The sequence below is a fragment of the Pan paniscus genome, chromosome 14 (assembly GCF_029289425.2).
Source record: "Pan paniscus chromosome 14, NHGRI_mPanPan1-v2.0_pri, whole genome shotgun sequence".
In the NCBI taxonomy this organism is placed as follows: domain Eukaryota; kingdom Metazoa; phylum Chordata; class Mammalia; order Primates; family Hominidae; genus Pan; species Pan paniscus.
Window position 1 is genome coordinate 25,600,841 of NC_073263.2, and position 17,150 is coordinate 25,617,990.

General features: G+C 42.6%; 1 protein-coding gene across 4 annotated transcripts in view; it reads left to right on the forward strand.

Annotated features, from left to right (window-relative positions):
• ATP8A2 (ATPase phospholipid transporting 8A2) overlaps positions 1-17,150 on the forward strand; it is a 657,192-nt gene that overhangs the window by 632,479 nt on the left and 7,563 nt on the right. For all 4 annotated transcript variants that reach the window (XM_034936476.3, XM_055096569.1, XM_008971630.3 and 1 more), the window contains one exon: positions 11,392-11,483. In XM_034936476.3, coding sequence (XP_034792367.1) covers positions 11,392-11,483 — 92 coding nt within the window. The remainder of the gene's footprint in view (positions 1-11,391; positions 11,484-17,150) is intronic.

Here is a 17,150-nt window from a genome sequence, read left to right on the forward strand (position 1 = left end):
CTTTGAGGTTGGGCTTCTTTCACTTGGCATAATATTTTCAGTCTTTATCCCTGAAGTATGTATCCCTGAAGTATGTATCTGTACCATATTTCTTTATATGGCTGAATAATTCTCCATTGTATGCATAGACCACATTTGCTTACACATTTGTCAGTTGGTGGACATTTGGGTTGTTTCTACTTTTGGCTTTTGTGAATAACGCAGCTATGGATATTGTACTGATATCTGTCTGAGTCCATTTTCCATTCATTTGGGTATATTCTTAGGAGTGGAATTGGTGGGTGATGAGATAATTCTGTGTCTAACTTACCAAGGAACAGTGGCTGCACCATTTTACATCTCACCAAGTAATGTGCAAGAGTTCCAGTTTCTCCATATCCTCTCCAACACTTATTTTCTGAGTTATTTTGGTTTTGGGGTTTTTTTAATAGCCACCCTAGTATGTGTGAAGTGCTATCTCATGGTAGTTTTGATTTGCATTTCCCTAATGACTAATGATACTGATTATCTTCATGTGCTTTTTGGCTATTGTGTATTTTCTTTGAATAAGGGTCTATTGAAGTCCTTTGCCCATTTTTTAATCAAGTTGTTTTTTTTTTTTTGCTTTTGAGTTGTAGGTGTTCTTTATATATTCTGGATACTAGACCTTTATCCGATATGATTTGCAAATATTTTCTCCCATTTTGTAGTTATCTTTTCATTTCCTTGATAATGACCTTTGATGCACAAAAGTTTTTAATTTCCATGAAGTCCCATTTATCTGTCTTTTATTTTGTTACTTGCATTTGGCCATTGCCAAAGCCAAGATCATAAGATTTGCCCCTGTATTTTCCTCTAAGATTTATATTGTTCTAGCTCTTATATTTATGCTTTTTATTAATATTAATTAACAAACTGTAATTTATAAGCCTCTGGGTTACAAAGTTATGTTTTGATACAGCTATACAATGTGAAATGATTAAATCAAGCTAATTAACATTGTCATCACCTCACCAACTTATCATTTTTTGTGATGAGACATTTGAAATTTACTCTTAGTTATTCTGAAGTATATAACACATTATTATTGACTATAGTTACCCTGTTGTGCAATAGATCTTAAAACTTACTCCTTTTGATGAGTTCATGTCCTTCGTAGCAACATGGATGAAGCTGGAAACCATCATTCTGAGCAAACTATTGCAAGGACAGAAAACCAAACACCACATGTTCTCACTCATAGGTGGGAACTGAACAGTGAGAACACTTGGACACGGGGGGTGGGGGAACATCACACACCAGGGCCTGTCGTGGGGTGGGGGGATGGGGGAGGGATAGCATCAGGAAAAATACCTAATGTAAATGACAAGTTAATGGGTGCAGCAAACCAACACGGCACATGTATACATATGTAACAAACCTGCAGGCTGTGCACATGTACCCTAGAACTTAAAAAAAAAAAAAAACTTACTCCTTTTGTCTAATTGAAATTTTGTATCCTTTGACCAACAGCCCCTCATTCCCTCAGTCCTCCACTCTCAACCCCAGCCTCTGGTAACCATCATTGTACTTTCTACTTCTATGAGTTCAACTTTTTAAGATTCCATATATAAATGAGATCATGCAGCACTTGTCTTACTGTGCCTGGCTTATTTCATTTAGCATAGTGTCCTCTTGGTTTATCCATGTTATAGCAAATGATAGGATGTCCTTTTTAAGGCTGAATAGTATTCCATTGTGTGTGTGTGTGTGTATACATATATATATATATATATATATACCACAGTGTGTGTGTGTATATATATATATACCACAGTTTCTTCATCCACTCATTCATTGATGGACACCTAGGTTGATTTCCTATCATGGCTATTATGAATAATGCTGGAGTGAACAAAGGAGTGCAGATATCCCTTCAGCATACTGATTTCCACTCCTTTGGATTATATACCCAGAAGTGAGATTGCTGGATCTTATGATAGTTCTATTTTTAATTTTTTGGAGGAACTCTCACTGTTTTCCATAGTAGCTATACTAATTTGTATTCCCATCGACAGTGTACAGGGGTTCCTTTTTCTCTGCATTCTCACCAATACTTGTTAGCTTTCTTTTTTTTTTTAATAATAGCCATTCTAACAGATGTGAGGTAATATCTCATTGTGATTTTAATTGGCCTTTCTCTGATGGTTAGTTGTTTGATCATTCATCATATACCTGTTGGTCATTTGTATATCTTCTTTTAATAAATGTCTATTCAGGTCCTTTGTTCTTTTTTTTAAATTGAGTTATGCTTTCTTGATATTGTTTGAGTTCCTTGTGTATTTTGGATATTAACCTCTTATCAGATGTATAGCTTGCAAATATTTTCTCTCATTCTGTAGGTTGTCCCTTCACTCTGTTGATTGTTTCCTTTGCTGTGCAGAAGCTCTATTGTTTGATGTCATCCCATTTGTCTATTTTTGCTTTTGCTACCTGTGCTTTCAGAGTTATATTCAAAAAATTACTGTCCAGACCAGTGTCATAGACCTTTCCCCTATCTTCCTCCAGTAGTTTTAGTTTCCACTCATATATATAAGTCTTTAATTCATTTTGAGTTGTTTTTGTATATGGTGTGAGATAAGGGTCAAGTTTCATTCTTCTGCATGTGAATATCCAGTTTGCCAACACCATTTATTAAAGATGCTGCTTTTCTTCATTGTGTGTTATTAGCACCTTTGTTGAAAATCAGTAGACCATAAATGTATGTGTTTATTTCTGGCAGTCTAGCCTGTTCCATTGGTCAATGCATCTGTTTTTATGCCAGTACCATGCCATTTTATTTGCAATAGCTTTATAACATATTTTGAATACAGGGAGTGTGATGCCTTCAGCCTTTTTCTTAGTGCTCAAGATTGTTTTGGCTATTGAGGGTCTTTTGTGGTTCCATATAATCTTAAGGATTATTTTTTTCTCTTTCTGTGAAAAATGACATTGCCATTTTGATAGGGATTGCATTGAATCTGTAGATCACTTTGTGTAGTATGATTATTTTAACAATAGTGTTGTTTTACAGTTCGTGAGCACAGCATCCCATTTACTTGTATTTTCTTCAATTATTTCATAAGTGTTTTGTAGTTTTCTCTATATGTCTTTTACCCCTTGATTAAATTTACACTTAAGTATTTTGTGTTGTTGTTGTGCTTGTAAATGGAATTGCTTTCTTAATTTCATTTTTGGATAGTTCATTATTAATATATAAAAACACTACTCATTCCTGTATGTTGATCTTGATTCCTGCAACCTTACTAAATTTATCAGTTCTAAACAGTTTTTTGGTGGAGTCTTTAGGATTTTCTATACATAACATTATGTGTACCAACAAACAGAGATAATTTTGCTTTTTTCTTTCCTATCAGGATACCTTGTATTACCCTCTTGCCTAATGGCTCTGGCTGGGACTTTCAGTTCTATGTTGAAAAGAATTGGCAAGTGTGGGCATCCTTGTCTTGTTTCTAACCTTAGAGGAAAAGCTTTCAACTTCTCACCATTGAGTATGATGTTAGCTATGGGTTTGTCAAAATCCTTTATTGTGTTGAGATATATTCCCTCTATAACTAATCTGTTGAGTTTTATCATGAAGAGGTGTTGAATGGCTTTTCTGCATCTATTGAGATGATCACATGGTTTTTATATTTCATTTTGTTAATGTAGTGTGTTTATATATTTGTGTATATTTAACCATCCTTGTATCCCAGGCACAAATCCCATATGACCATGGTGAATGATTCTTTCAATGTGTTGTTAAGTTCAGTTTGCTAATATTTTGTTGAGGATTTTTGCATATATAGTCATCAGGGATATTAGCCTGTAATTTTTTTTTCTTGTGATTCCTTGTCTGGCTTTGGTATCAGGGTAATGCTGACTTTGTAAAATGGGTTTGGAAGTATCCCTTCCACTTCAGTATTTTGGAAAAGTTTGAGAATTGGTATTAGTTCTTTAAGTGTTTGGTAGAATTCAGAAGAGCAGCCATCAGGTCTTGGCCTTTTCTTTGATGGGAGATTTTTCACTAGAGATCCAATCTCCTTCCTTGTTATTGGTCAGTTGTGATAGGTTGTAAGTGTCTAGGAACTTATCATTTCTTCTAGATTATCCAATTTGTTGCCATATGATTGTTTGTAGTAATATCTAATGACACTTTACGTTTCTGTGGTATCTGTTATAGTGTCTCAACTTTCAATTCTCACTTTATTTGAGTCTCTCCTTTTTTTCCTAGTCAGTCTAGCTAGGAGTTTATAGATTTTTATCTTTGGAAAAAAACAACTTTTAGTTTCACTGATATTTTTCCATTGTTTTTGTAGTCTCTGTTTCATTTATTTCTGCTCTGATCTTTTTTGTTTCCTTCCTTCTGCCAACTTTAGGCTTAGTTTGTTCTTCCTTTTGTAGTTCCTCAAAGTGTAACATTAGGTTGTTTATTTCTTCTCTTTTGATATAGACATTTATTTCTATCAGTTCCCTTCTTAAGATTGCTTTTGCTGCAACCCATAAGTTTAGATATGCTGTGTTTCCATTTTCATTTGTTTCAAATATATTTATATCTTTGATCCATTTTAAGTTAATTTTTGTATGCGGTGGGAAGGGCCCAATTCCATTGTTTGGCATGTAGAAATCCAGTTGTCCCAGCACCATTTGCTGGAGAGATTATTCTTTTATTATTGAATGGTCTTTACATCCAAGTCAAAAATTAAGTGACCATTGATGTATGGGTTTATTTCTGGACTCTCAATTATATTCTCTTGATTTGTAAGTCTATGTCAGTACCATGCTATTTTTATTACTGTAGTTTAGTAATAAGTTTTGAAATAGGTATGTGTGAGTTCTATGACTTTGTTCTTTTTTCAAGATTATTTTGGTTATTTTGGGTCCCTTATAATTCCATGTGAATCTTAAGATCAGCTTTTCTATCTTTGCAAACAAACAAACAAAAAAAACCATTGGGATTTTGATAGGAGTTACACTGAATCTGTAAAACACTTTGACTAGTATTGCTATCTTAACAGTATCATCTTTCAATCTATTTTTCAATTTATTTGGGATGTCTTTAATGTTTTCAGCAGTGTTTTATAGTTTTTTTATGTATAAGTGTGGCACCTCTTTGGTTAAAATTATTCCCGAGTATTTTATTCCTTTTGATTATAAATTGGATTGTTTTCTTAATTTTCTTATCAGATTGTAATTGCTATTATATTTGTATACTACTGATTTTTATTGGTTCACCTGGTATCCTGCAACTTTACTGAGTTTATTAACTCCCGTAATTTGAATGTGTGTGTTTGTGTATATTCTTCATCATATAAGATCATGTCATGTACAAATAGAGATACTTTTACTTCTTTCTTTCATATTTGGATGTATTTTATTTCTTTTTCTTGCCAAACTGCTTTGGTTAGAACTTCAGTAAGTTTGTTGAATAGAAGTGCTGAAAGTTGGCATCCTTGTCTTCTTCCTGAACATGGAAAGATGGCTTTCAGTCTTTTAACATTAAGTATGATGTTAGCTTTGGGTTTTTTTTAATTAATGCTCTTTTCATGATAAGGAATTTCCCTTATATCTTTAGCATTTTCCACAATAAAAATATCATGAAAGAGTACTGAATTTTGTCATGTGCTTTTTCTGCATCAATTGAAATGATCATGTGATATTTTTTCCTTCATTCTATTAATGCGGTATATTATATTGCTTGATTTTTATATGTTGAACCACCCTTGCATTCCAGGGATAAATCTCATTTGGTCATAGTATATAATTTTTTAAATATACTAAACTTAGTTTGCTAGTATTTTGTTAATTTAGTATTCATATACTGAATTTAGTTTGCTAGAATTTAGTATTTTAAAGAGATTCTCTCTTAAAAAAAAGGAAAACATAGATCTAAATTGTTTTTTCTGTGCCAATCTGTACTCCTCTTTTCTTCTCATTATTTCAGAATTAACCAAAGTAAATATTTTGTTGTGTTTCGTTCACCTTTTTTACCATGTTTTTGTGAACAGATAGCTTCCAAACCATATATAGATGATATAATATTGTAAATGGTAAATGTTATCCTTTCTTACCCATTTCAATCTTGAGCTTTTCCAACATTATTGTTCATGAGAAGTTTTAGTTACAACTATTCACAATGGTCTCCTTTCCTCCAAAGAAGAGAAGGGTAAATTGGAAAAATAATGTTCCTTGACATTTCAACATTGGAGTGCATGGAGAAATCAGTGCTTCCTACACCTCCAGTAGAGTGTTTTTATAAGCTCTGGTTCCTGTTTTATGACCTCTAAAGCTTTGTCATGTATTTGCTGTTTTAAAAGTTTCAGAAAAGGTTGTTCCTAAGGATAGCAAGACTCTGCAAAGAATAGTTCTGTGATCTTGTTCTGTAGACATGGTGTTTTCCAGTAGTTGGTTCAGTGAAATAACAGATTATTTATAGAAACCAGGTAGAGTCAATATGATGGACTGAGCTAACTCAAAAAAGATCCTTCCAAACACACATACATGTTAGGTGAAATATAAACAAAGGCAGGCTCTCAAAACATAACTAAGCTCAAAAGAACGAGAAGTAAATCCAGATACCAAAAACAGAGGCATCAAAGCCAGCAGGGTTGGAGGAGGTGAAGCCAAGGAGGCTGCATGGGAGTATCAGACCATGCAAAGGGCTCAGAGGCAGAGGTTTCAGGGGTTAATGCAGGGAGAGAACAGCTTAGTCCCATGTGAGATATAACAGAACCCTATGCATAAAGTTGCAAATTTTGTAGGGATGCCATTTTAGTGAAACAGAAACTAGAAAAATTTTTCTCCTTAGATTGACAGAGAAGCAATGAGTCATCCTGTGTGCCCAGGGAAATAGATGAAAGAAAGAATTACCCACTAGAAACTGGAAGCCCATGCTTATATGAGAGGTCCAATTTCAGGCTTCCCAATGCTACATGCTAATATATTAATATACAAATTGATGTAACCCATAGGGCCCTAGCAGAGGCAAAAGAAAACTCATTCTGAAGAACTAGAGCACACACAGGAAATGAACCACAATGAAGTAGAGAGTCCTTCTGTACTAAGGATAGGAAAATTAGCTTCCCACTAGCTGGAATTGCAAGGAAAGTCTGAAAGATTCTATAAAATAGTGATGAAAGAAGATACAGATATCAAAAAGCAAGAGAAGGGTAGTATGTAAGAACAGGTGGATTTGGAAGAAAAATAAAACATATAGACATGAAAAGTCCAGTGATTTAAATTAAAACATATTAGAAAATTTTAAAGTAGTTTAGATAAAGCTGAAGGGAGAAGGGGAATGAAAAACATGGGAGAGATTGAGGGATGTGGAAGATAGAATGAGATCAATATGGAGATACTGTAGATAGAAGCTCCAGGAGAAGGTAAGAGAACGGAGGGGAGGCAGGAATCTCAGTGTTTTCTGTAAGTGAAGATCCACAAACATTCAAGCTGTTGTAGCTTTCCAGACCTGAGCAGCTGAACAGGATATAAAAACAAACCTATAACCAGTCATACTAAATATTGTCATGAAACTACAGCCCATCAAAGACAAAGGGAATTATTGTAAAAGCAACCAGAAGGAAAAGACAGATTCCCTGCAAAAAATGGCAAACTGAGTAGCCTTCAGTGCTGAAGACAAGAAGAGATGGAAAAATCAGAGTTGTGTGTTCTGAAGTGTTTGCATTATTGAAGAAGGGGGTTAAATTATTTTCTAACTTTTGACCTTGTCAAATATGAAGGCTAGAAATGTAAGGGTGACCACTGAAATAAATAATAAAGTATTCCTCTAAACCAAAAAATAAAAGCAAAAAACATGATAAACAGGAAGCATAAAATAAATGACACCATTTATACGTATTTTTAAATATAATTGGATATTAATTACCCATACATATCTATGAAGCAACAGTATGAAATATAGACTGGAAAGCTGTTTCTTTTTTATGGAAGGGAGAAGAATGGCGAGTATAAGGAATTTATATTTAAGACTTTATTATTTTATTAAAATCTGAAGTAATCGTAGTTAGGCCTGGTCCTGACATTTGCAGGACTTGGTATAAGAGTACCAGTGGCGACCTTGAACCACACATAAATATGTGAAAGTTACAAATCAAGCTAGCAAAGAATTCTGTCCCTTCATAGTGACACCTTCATAAAGCCTGGTGCGCTTCCTGATTCCTGGCTTATTTGAAGGCCTTAGCCAGAGCAAGGCAGCGTGGGAAAGAGCTCACTCCCTGCACACCCTCTCTATGCTTCAGAACCCCAGCTCTGCCCTGCACTGAGGGCATCTGCACACGTGTGGTGTGGTGAACATCCCAGCCCACACATCCAGGTTCTGTTCACATCCCCATGCAAAAAGCACCCCTTGGCCACCCCCACAGACCTGGGGTGTGCACATTGGCTATATGGTCTACTTTTAGGGGGATGGAGCTCAGGATGGAGTCAAGTTAGCCTTGGATGGAGGCCTGGGTGGTCATTGAGCAGGGACTTCTAGGGTCCCAAATAACTGAGGTGGTGGATGGCAGGCCTGGGCCATGGGAGGGTGTACCTCCTTGGCTGCGGACCCCTCACAGTGGGTGGAGGAAGGGCTGCGGCACAGAGTGGGTCCCTCTGAAGCAAGAAGTCACATTTTTAAATAATATCTCATTATAGGCTGAGCACAGTGGCTCATGCCTGTAATCCCAGCACTTTCGGAGGCTGAGGTGGGCAGATCACCTGAGGTCAGGAGTTCACGACCAGTCTGGCCAACATGGCAAAACCCCATCTCTACTAAAAATACAAAAATTAGCCAGGCATGGTGGCAAGTGCCTGTAATCCCAGCTACTCAGGAGGCTGAGCCAGGAGAATCACTTGAACCTGGCAGGCGGAGGCTGCAGTGAGCCGAGATTGCGCCACTGCACTCCAGCCTGGGCAACAAGCAAAACTCTGTCTCAAAAACAAAAAGAAAAAAAATTAATTTTAAAAAAAGAAGACAGAGAAAAGCGTTCACCACTCTAGGCGGCATCTAGGCAGCGTCTGCCAGCACAGGGGCCCTGCCAGCGAAGCCCCATCTGACCTTTGTCAAGTTATTTGACACAGCTGAGTCTGTTTTCTCACCCGCCTGGTGAGAGGCCAACATGTATAATTTCAATGATCCCTCCCATTTCTGAGGATCTGTGACATTCTCATAAGCCCCATCATGAGGAGGAGCTTCCGGGATGGCCAGGGTGGTTCAGGAGGCATGTCCCTGTGGTCCAGGGGCATGGGGGCAGAGCCTAGTCCTGCATGGTCTCCAGCTTCTGAGAAAATAATGTGTCAGTTGCCCATTATGTCCCCATGTGGGGCCTGGCTGGTGAGGCTACCCTGGGGCCAGGCAGGGTGATGGGCCCCCTCTGCACACAGTGCCCTTTATTTTGTGCAGGAGTCATGGCCAGTGCTGGGCACGTGTTGGACAGGGAGGACAGGCCCTTCTTTATACCTGCCACATTCTGAAACCAGGCAGCACAGGGAGCTGTGGACAGTCGGTGATGGCAGCTACACAGAGGGACAGGTGCCATGGGCTCACTCCTCCTGTGTTTGCACATCCATGCCTTCCAGGGCAATTGCTCAGCCAGACCCGGTGAGATTAATTTGGCCCATGGAAGAAAGAGGAGACGGGAGGGAGGACCAGTGTGAAAGGATGGAGAAAGTATTTTTCTTCCTCAGCCATGAGACGTTTTGCCAAGCTTAGCTAGCTGAGGCTCACCCTTAATTGGTAATGAATTAAACATTGTTATTTCAACCAAGGCACTCAGAAATGCCCTCTCCTGGAAATTCAAAATGAACTTCAGCTCAAAGAACTGTGAAGAAGAGCCAGGGCCCCACTCCTCTTCCGATGGCCCTGAGGGAGCTAGGTGGGTCTGCAGTCATGGTAGGGGCCTCCTCAGGCTCCAGGCTCACTGATCGATCGGGGGCGGGGTACATGGGATTCAAGCACCTGCAGCTTCTTCTACAACTCCGTATCCCCTCACGTTCCCACAAACGTGAGGGGGGCTGTATTTGTCTGCCTGGGCTGCCACAATAAAGTGCCATAGGCTGTGTGGCTTAAACAGCAGAAATTGAGTTTGTCACAGTCTGGAGGCTGGAAGTCCATACTCGAGCTATCTACAGATTGGTTTCTCATGCGAGCACTCTCCTTGGCTCACAGGTGGCTGTGTGCTCTGTGGTCTTCCCTCCGTGTATGCCTGTGTCCTCATCTCCTCTTCTTATTAGGACAGCAGCCATGCTGGATTAGGGCCCACCCTGATGACCTCATTTCACCTTAATTACCACTTTAAAGGCCCTGTTTTGAAATACAGTCCCATTCTGAGGTACTAGGGGTAAGGACTTCAACATGTGAGTTTAGAGGGGACACCATTCAGCCCATAATCTATTATGCCTCTAGGTCACTGGCAAACTCCTGTAATGACAAGCGAAATGAGAGCCTGATAGTAAAAATCAAAGCACTTTGACCTGCCTGGGCAGTTTTCAAGCAGTCCCTTTGGGTTTATAGAAATAAACAGACTGGGCATGGTGGCTCACACCTGTAATCCTAGCACTTTGGGAGGCCGAGGCAGGAGGATCACTTGAAGCCAGGAGTTTGAGACCAGCTTGGGCAGCAAAGCAAGGCCCTGTCTCTGCAAAAAATGTTTAAAATTAGCCAGGTGTGGTGATGCACACCTGGAGTCCCAGCTACTCAGGAGGCTGAGGTGGGAGAATTGCTTGAGCCCAGGAGTTCGAGGCTGCAGTGAGCTATGATTGTGCCACTGCACTCCAGTCTGGACGACAGTGAGACTCCATCTTTTTAAAAAAATAAAATAGTATAGAAATAGCCAAGCTCCAGAACAGTTCCACATGTCTTCACAGCAGTGGCAACCTTGAAGGGAATAGGTTCAGGAAAGGCAGGGACTGCTCCTTAGCCGTCTGTTTTAGAAGAAAACTCGCCTTGATTTTCATTGGGGTTCAGAATAATCAAGTTCTGCAGAACGAAGCTGGGCTGTGGCTGGGGTCCTGAGGCCTCCGCGGGTCTCTCACCCCGTGCAGGCAGGGGGCTGCAGGCAGGAGTGAGGCGCGGAGACGTTTACCCGGAAACAGGCCTCTCCTTGCAGAAGTGTCCTGAAAAGCCCACGGTCCCGCGGGTATGGACCGGGCACATGCACACTTCAGCGAGGAGGAGGCGCTGGCTAAGGGAGGGACTGGAAACGGCGTTTTCCACAACAGGGAGCCAGCATTGAGGCGCCCAGATGGCATCTGCTGGAAATCACGGGCCGCTGGTGAAGCACCACGCCTTACCCGACGTGGGGAGGTGATCCCCCACCTCACCCCACCCCCTTCTGTCTCCTTGTGCAACCCGAGTGTTCAGGTGACAAGAGACTGACGCGCTTGCTTTAACCGCAGGCTGAACGAGCGCGACCGCCTGATCAAGAGGCTGGGCCGGAAGACGCCCCCGACGCTGTTCCGGGGCAGCTCCCTGCAGCAGGGCGTCCCGCGTGAGTACCGCGGGCGGGGGCTGATGGAGGAGTGGGTGTCGGTGGGGGGCGGGGGTTGATGAGGAGTTGGGGGAGCGGGCGCTGATGGGGGGCCGGGTGAGTGCTGACGGGGGGTGGGGGCGGGGCGTGCGTTTGGAAGTGGAACTGCAAAATGTGTATTTGGCCCCAGGAACGTGCAGCTTGAGTGTAGGCAATTCCCTGGGACCACAAAATCCGTAAACTTAAAATCCTGGTGTGGTTATGATCCTTCCGTCAGCCTCCCAAGAGGACTTTTTTAAGGTTGAAGCAGTATGACTTTTAAACTGTTGCCCCTAAAGATAGCAATATGAACTGTTTTGTGTAGTATTGCCATATTGATTGAAACAATGACCATCATTGGGGAAAAACATCATGCTTCTCCCAGGAAGGCTGCCCCACGTCTAAGCCTGGCGTCCCCCTGCCACCCCCGCCCCCACCTCCAGATTCCAGAGGAGAGTGGGAGGCTGTGAAACATCCCGTCTCCCCTGCCCCCGACTTTGGAGCTCAGGGGGAGCTCATGGGCTTGTTTTTAGCAATCCAGTCATCCGATCCCAGCTGAGGCAGATCCAGGCCACCTTCCCCAGGGCCAAGGCCAACCCAGCCCTGCCTCTCTGTGTCCTGCGGCCTTCCCCAGCCCCCTCTCCACCCCCATCACGTGCACACGCCAGCTTTTCCTCCCATACCTACTCCCTGCCTCCCTTTCCCTTCCGGAGGAGTTTAGAGGGAAACGACTGGTAGAAAGAGATGAGTTGGGCCGGACGCGGTGGCTCACGCCTGTAATCCTAGCACTTTCGGAGGCTGAGGTGAGTGGATCACTTGAGGTCAGGGGTTGGAGACCAGCCTGACCAACATGGTGAAACCTCGTCTCTACTAAAAATACAAAATTAGCCGGGCGTGTCGGCACATGCCTGTAATCCCAGCTACTTGGGAGGCTGAGGCAGGAGAATCACGTGAACCTAGGAAGCGGAGGTTGCGGCGAGCCGAGATCATACCATTGCACTCCAGCCTGGGCAACAAGAGCGAAACTCGGTCCAAAAAAAAAAGAAAGAAAGAAAGAGACAGATTTATGAACGTGAAGAATCATTGTTCACACAGTACAGGCAGTGAAGGATCTGTGTTCTGTTGAGCTCTGCCTGTCAACAGGTATTTGCAGACTTTCTCAATGGAGAGAGAAGGAGGGAGACAGAATATCATTGCTTTTCAGTAATCTACCCCCTGTCCTCACTTTCCCATGTGGAATATCGTATGGGAAGAAGGGGACTGACATGCTTCTGTCCTTTAATGCTCCACTGCCCTGGGAGGTGGGTAATGCCACCCCAAGGACACAAAGCAGAGGCTCAGGTCAGAAAGTGGCTGGCCCAGCATTGCTCAGTGGCATGCCATGAGGTCTGGATTGCAGCCTCAGACTCTGGCCCAAAAGAGAGGTAAGTCAAGAGGTTTGATGGGACAGGAGTGCTAACTGTAGGGCAGCCCTCTGGAGATGGGCTGCCTGGGTTCCTGTCCCTGCTCCCCTGCTTTTTCGTGACCTTGGGCATGTTACTTAATGTCTGCTTCTGCATCTGTAAAATTGGGTAATATGAGAACTTACTGGATGCCAGAGGTTCAGTGTAGGTCCTGCCACCCACAGCTGCACAGAAAGCCAATCACTGAAACAACAATTATAGCCAAGGAAGAAGGCTTTATCTGGTGCTATAGCCAAGGAGGTGGCAGATTAGTCTCAAATCCATATCCTTGACTGACTAAAATTAGGGGTTTATATAGCAGGGAAGAAATGTTAACAATGTGTAAGAAAACAGGAATCAGTAGGGGTAAGGAAGCAATCAAGATGAATGAGGGGCTTAGCATCTCATTGTCTGGATGAGATCATTGGGTGAGTTTCAGATCTTTGCTACTTTTCGAGAGGCCTGTGGGTCCCTACCTAAGGAAGGAACTCAGATAAAACAAATACAAATGTCAAGCTTTAAGACCAGAAGGGTCATTTCTATGTTAAAAAAAACAAAAAAAAACAAAAACAAAACTGTCTATGGGACTATTGGGTTGGCTTCAATTAGGAGGATTAAATGAGATCATAAAGATAAAGTGTCTATATAGGCAATATAGGGTCCAATAAATGTTGGGTATTATTATTCTGCCATTAGCTGAATAATTTTGGGAAACTTAATTTCTCTAAATTTTTATTTTCTCCTATGGAGAAAAAAGAATTTTAATGATATACATCTTACACAGTCCTGTGAGTCTTCATGACAGCATGTGTAAAGCACCTTCTGTATGCCAGACACAGAGAAAACACATACAGGTTCCCAGAACTCTACAGGGTCTGTTCTGTTGAGCCGTGTTGCCTCTCTGATGAATGTTTCAAAATAACCATAGACAGAATATACACGATATATATGTTGTGATCAAAGACCGAATGAGAATTTTTATGGGCGCGTCATAAATGTCTTAAAGACAACTACTAAATGCTTTTCTTAAGTCAATATTTTGAAGGCCAAAAAAAAATCTACTGAATAAATATAAGAAATAAGAAGGCTTCTAAAATCACACCACATTTTTTAAACACTCAGTGACTAGTACCAGAACCTGATGGATAACTTAGGACGTTTCTGTCACTAACAGCCAGAGAAGATCGTCGGGTGGTCAGAGCTGGTCCTGGGGTGCAGGATGGGCATATAGCAGGTCTCAGCCTTTGATGTTCCGCCTGGGTCTGTCCAGGAAACTGGCAGGAAAAACTCTAATCTTGGTAGTATTTTAGTTCCTGTGAGCCACCAACATACAATATTTGTAATCAGCATTTCCTACACAGTCTGATTTCCTCTTTGTCCCCGTGGTCTTCTCATTTCTATGGCTATTAGGAATCTTTCCAGACAGGAAACTGCTATTTTCATTAAGATGCTATCAGAGCACAGATTCAAAGGAATGCTACTTAAGGGGAGTTTTATTCCAAAATAATGAAAAAAAAAAAAAAGACATAATTTTATGGATTTCACCAAATGTTCTACCCGGAGAAGACAAAACAACTAAGAAATCCGTCTTTCCTCCCACCTCCTTTCACCTACACGATTCTGTTCTCCATTCTGGCTGTGGCTATTTAAGAAAGCAGATGCTTTAGGAAGCCAGCCAGGGAAAGTTCAGTTAGTTGGGTCCATGAGAGCTCCCTCCAGGCCCCCATCAGGACTTTTCTGGCTGTTAGGACTTCCTGAAACATGAGTGAAAGTAGGGAGTGCAAAGAGCTGGAGGCTTCCTCTGAGCTCCCCGTTTGGATGCAAATGACAGTTAAAGGTTCATTAGGCAGAGCTGGGGAGCAGGTCTGTATCTTCATCCGGTGGGACAGAGGCTGGGCAGGCAGGACTGATTGAGGGGTGATGGTGTCTGGTTTTCCAGTAAAACTCCTCCCATGACAGCTCTAACTCCCGCCAGGCCTGGTTTCTAAGAGGAAAATGTTTAATCTGAAATTTTATCTGAACATGGGAGGACTCCCTCTCCCAAGATAAACCTATCAGGCCATTCTCCTTTCACTCTTGAATTGTAGAGTCCACTTTCATTCTCGGTTAAGGTTAAGAAGGTCTTAGCGTACAACACACTGGAAATGTGGTGGTAGGTGCAGCCAATGGGAACTAGGGAGGATGGTGGGAGACATTTAGCACAGACCTCACGCTGCTCTACTTACCCTGGGAGGTTTACAACAGGAGGGGGAACTCTTCTCTGCCTGTCTCTTCAAAGGGAAACCTCGAAACCCTTCCCATCCCAGAAGGGCCAAATCATCCCGCTGCAATCCCGTGGGAGGCCCTTGTGGCCATGGCACTAATGCACACAGAAGAAGTGACAGAGTTATGAGCTGAAGAAACCCCCGGAGTTGGGTTTCCAGTAGACACAGGCATGTTATGGAAAACAAGATAAATAAAAGAAAAGGCTTTTGCACCTTCCATTTGAACAGGGAGTAGACTATTCCAAAGGCTAAGATACCTTTCCCGAAAGGACACTCCCAAATTTATTTTTATGTCTCCATGAGTTCCCTCCAACCAGGAGAAAAAAGCAGGCCAAAAGAGATATAATAGGTAGTTAATTGTTCTTTTTGGATGGACTGTTGACACCGACCCTTTCTTTTCTGACGTGGATGCAGAGGCCTCCGTGTTGGTGCAGTATGAACTAGCACTGACAGAGGGAGAGAATCCTGCAGCCTGGGTGTGACGGGCCATGAACATGTCCTGGAGCCCATAGAGAGGACTGGAGGTTGAGAGAACTTGGGCCTTGCCTGGTCCAGGCCATTTAATTTACAGAAAAGTACATCAAGACCCAGGGAGCTTAAAGAGCCCAAAGTCACATGGACAAGTAGCAGCAAGCAAGGACTAGAACCACCCTTTGTTTCCTGGCCACCACCCCGACCCCATGCTGCAGCCACTTGGGGCCACCAGAATCTAAGATGAAAACAAGCGAGTGGAGAAAGACATCTTCAGGGTGGAGAGCTCAGTAGTCCTCAGCTTGCCACCGGAAGAGTTTATAAAGAGTATGTCCCATTCTTTGGGGTGACTGTTCTTTACTCAGAACCACTTCTGTAGGACTGAGGAGCAGCCCCCGGGAGTGGTGCAGCAGCTGTGGAGCCAGTGACGACCCTGCCATTGCAGCTGCTGTTCTGCCAGGCCCCCTTGGGAAGACTTCAGATGTGGACTAGAAACGTTCCTTGTTAAAGAACTGGAGAATGGAAATTGTCCAAGTTGACCACAGTACATAGCCTTGTTACTGGAGCAGACGAGGCAGTGTTATTTGCTAGATTTTGCTTTGAAACATCCCAAGGAAAGGCGTCTCCTCTTGGACTGCAGTAAAAATGCTTCATAAAGGGCAGCTTGTACAGGATTGGGGATGAGAGTGTGTGTGCCACACAGTGCCAGAGGGAGGCAGGAGGCCGGGGCAGCTCCTCCAAAGCTGGGCAACGGAGGTTTCCTTGTCCCTGCTGCTAATCTCTGATTAAGCAACTTGGTGAAAATCCAAAAGCTCTTAGGAGAACAGGAGTGGTGGCATTTGCTCTTCGGTGCTTGGAAGCAGATCATGTGAAAACTCTAAAGCCCTGAGAATCAAAGCACAGCCACCTACCTGGTCAGGAAGTTCAAGTGCACTAGGTGTGGGCCCAAGGCTGGCACAAGCATATCCGCCCCCAAGGGAGCTCCCCTCCAGGCTGATGCTGCCTTCAGGCTCAGACACCCACCTGCTCCTGTACCCAGCTGTCTGAGGGCTCACAATGGTCTGGGAGCTGCTTCACTGTGGCTACCATGTGGTGGGAATTTTTGGTTTGTAGGTTTTGTTTTGCTAGAAATGGAGGTGAGCAAGTAGACAAAAGCCCCCTGTGGAAGATTCCTCTCTGTTCTGTTCTCTTCTGTTCTGTTCACCCTGGCTCAGCTTGTATCACCTTCTCTCCCGCCCACTGTCTCTTCCTCCCGTGGCCTCACTGGTCTGGGCCCTCCTCCCTGCTGCTCAGCCCATGTCCTCAGTCAACTCTCAGGCCACCTCTGCAGACAAGCCCTTGCCTCCCCCGATAACCCCCCTGAGCCTTTGGGATTCTCAGGCAGTGGCCAGAAGGCATGCTCTCTGGAAGAGCCGGGAAGCCAGCCCAGGACCGGGACTCTCAGTTATGGGAACACACAGAGTAAGAAAACA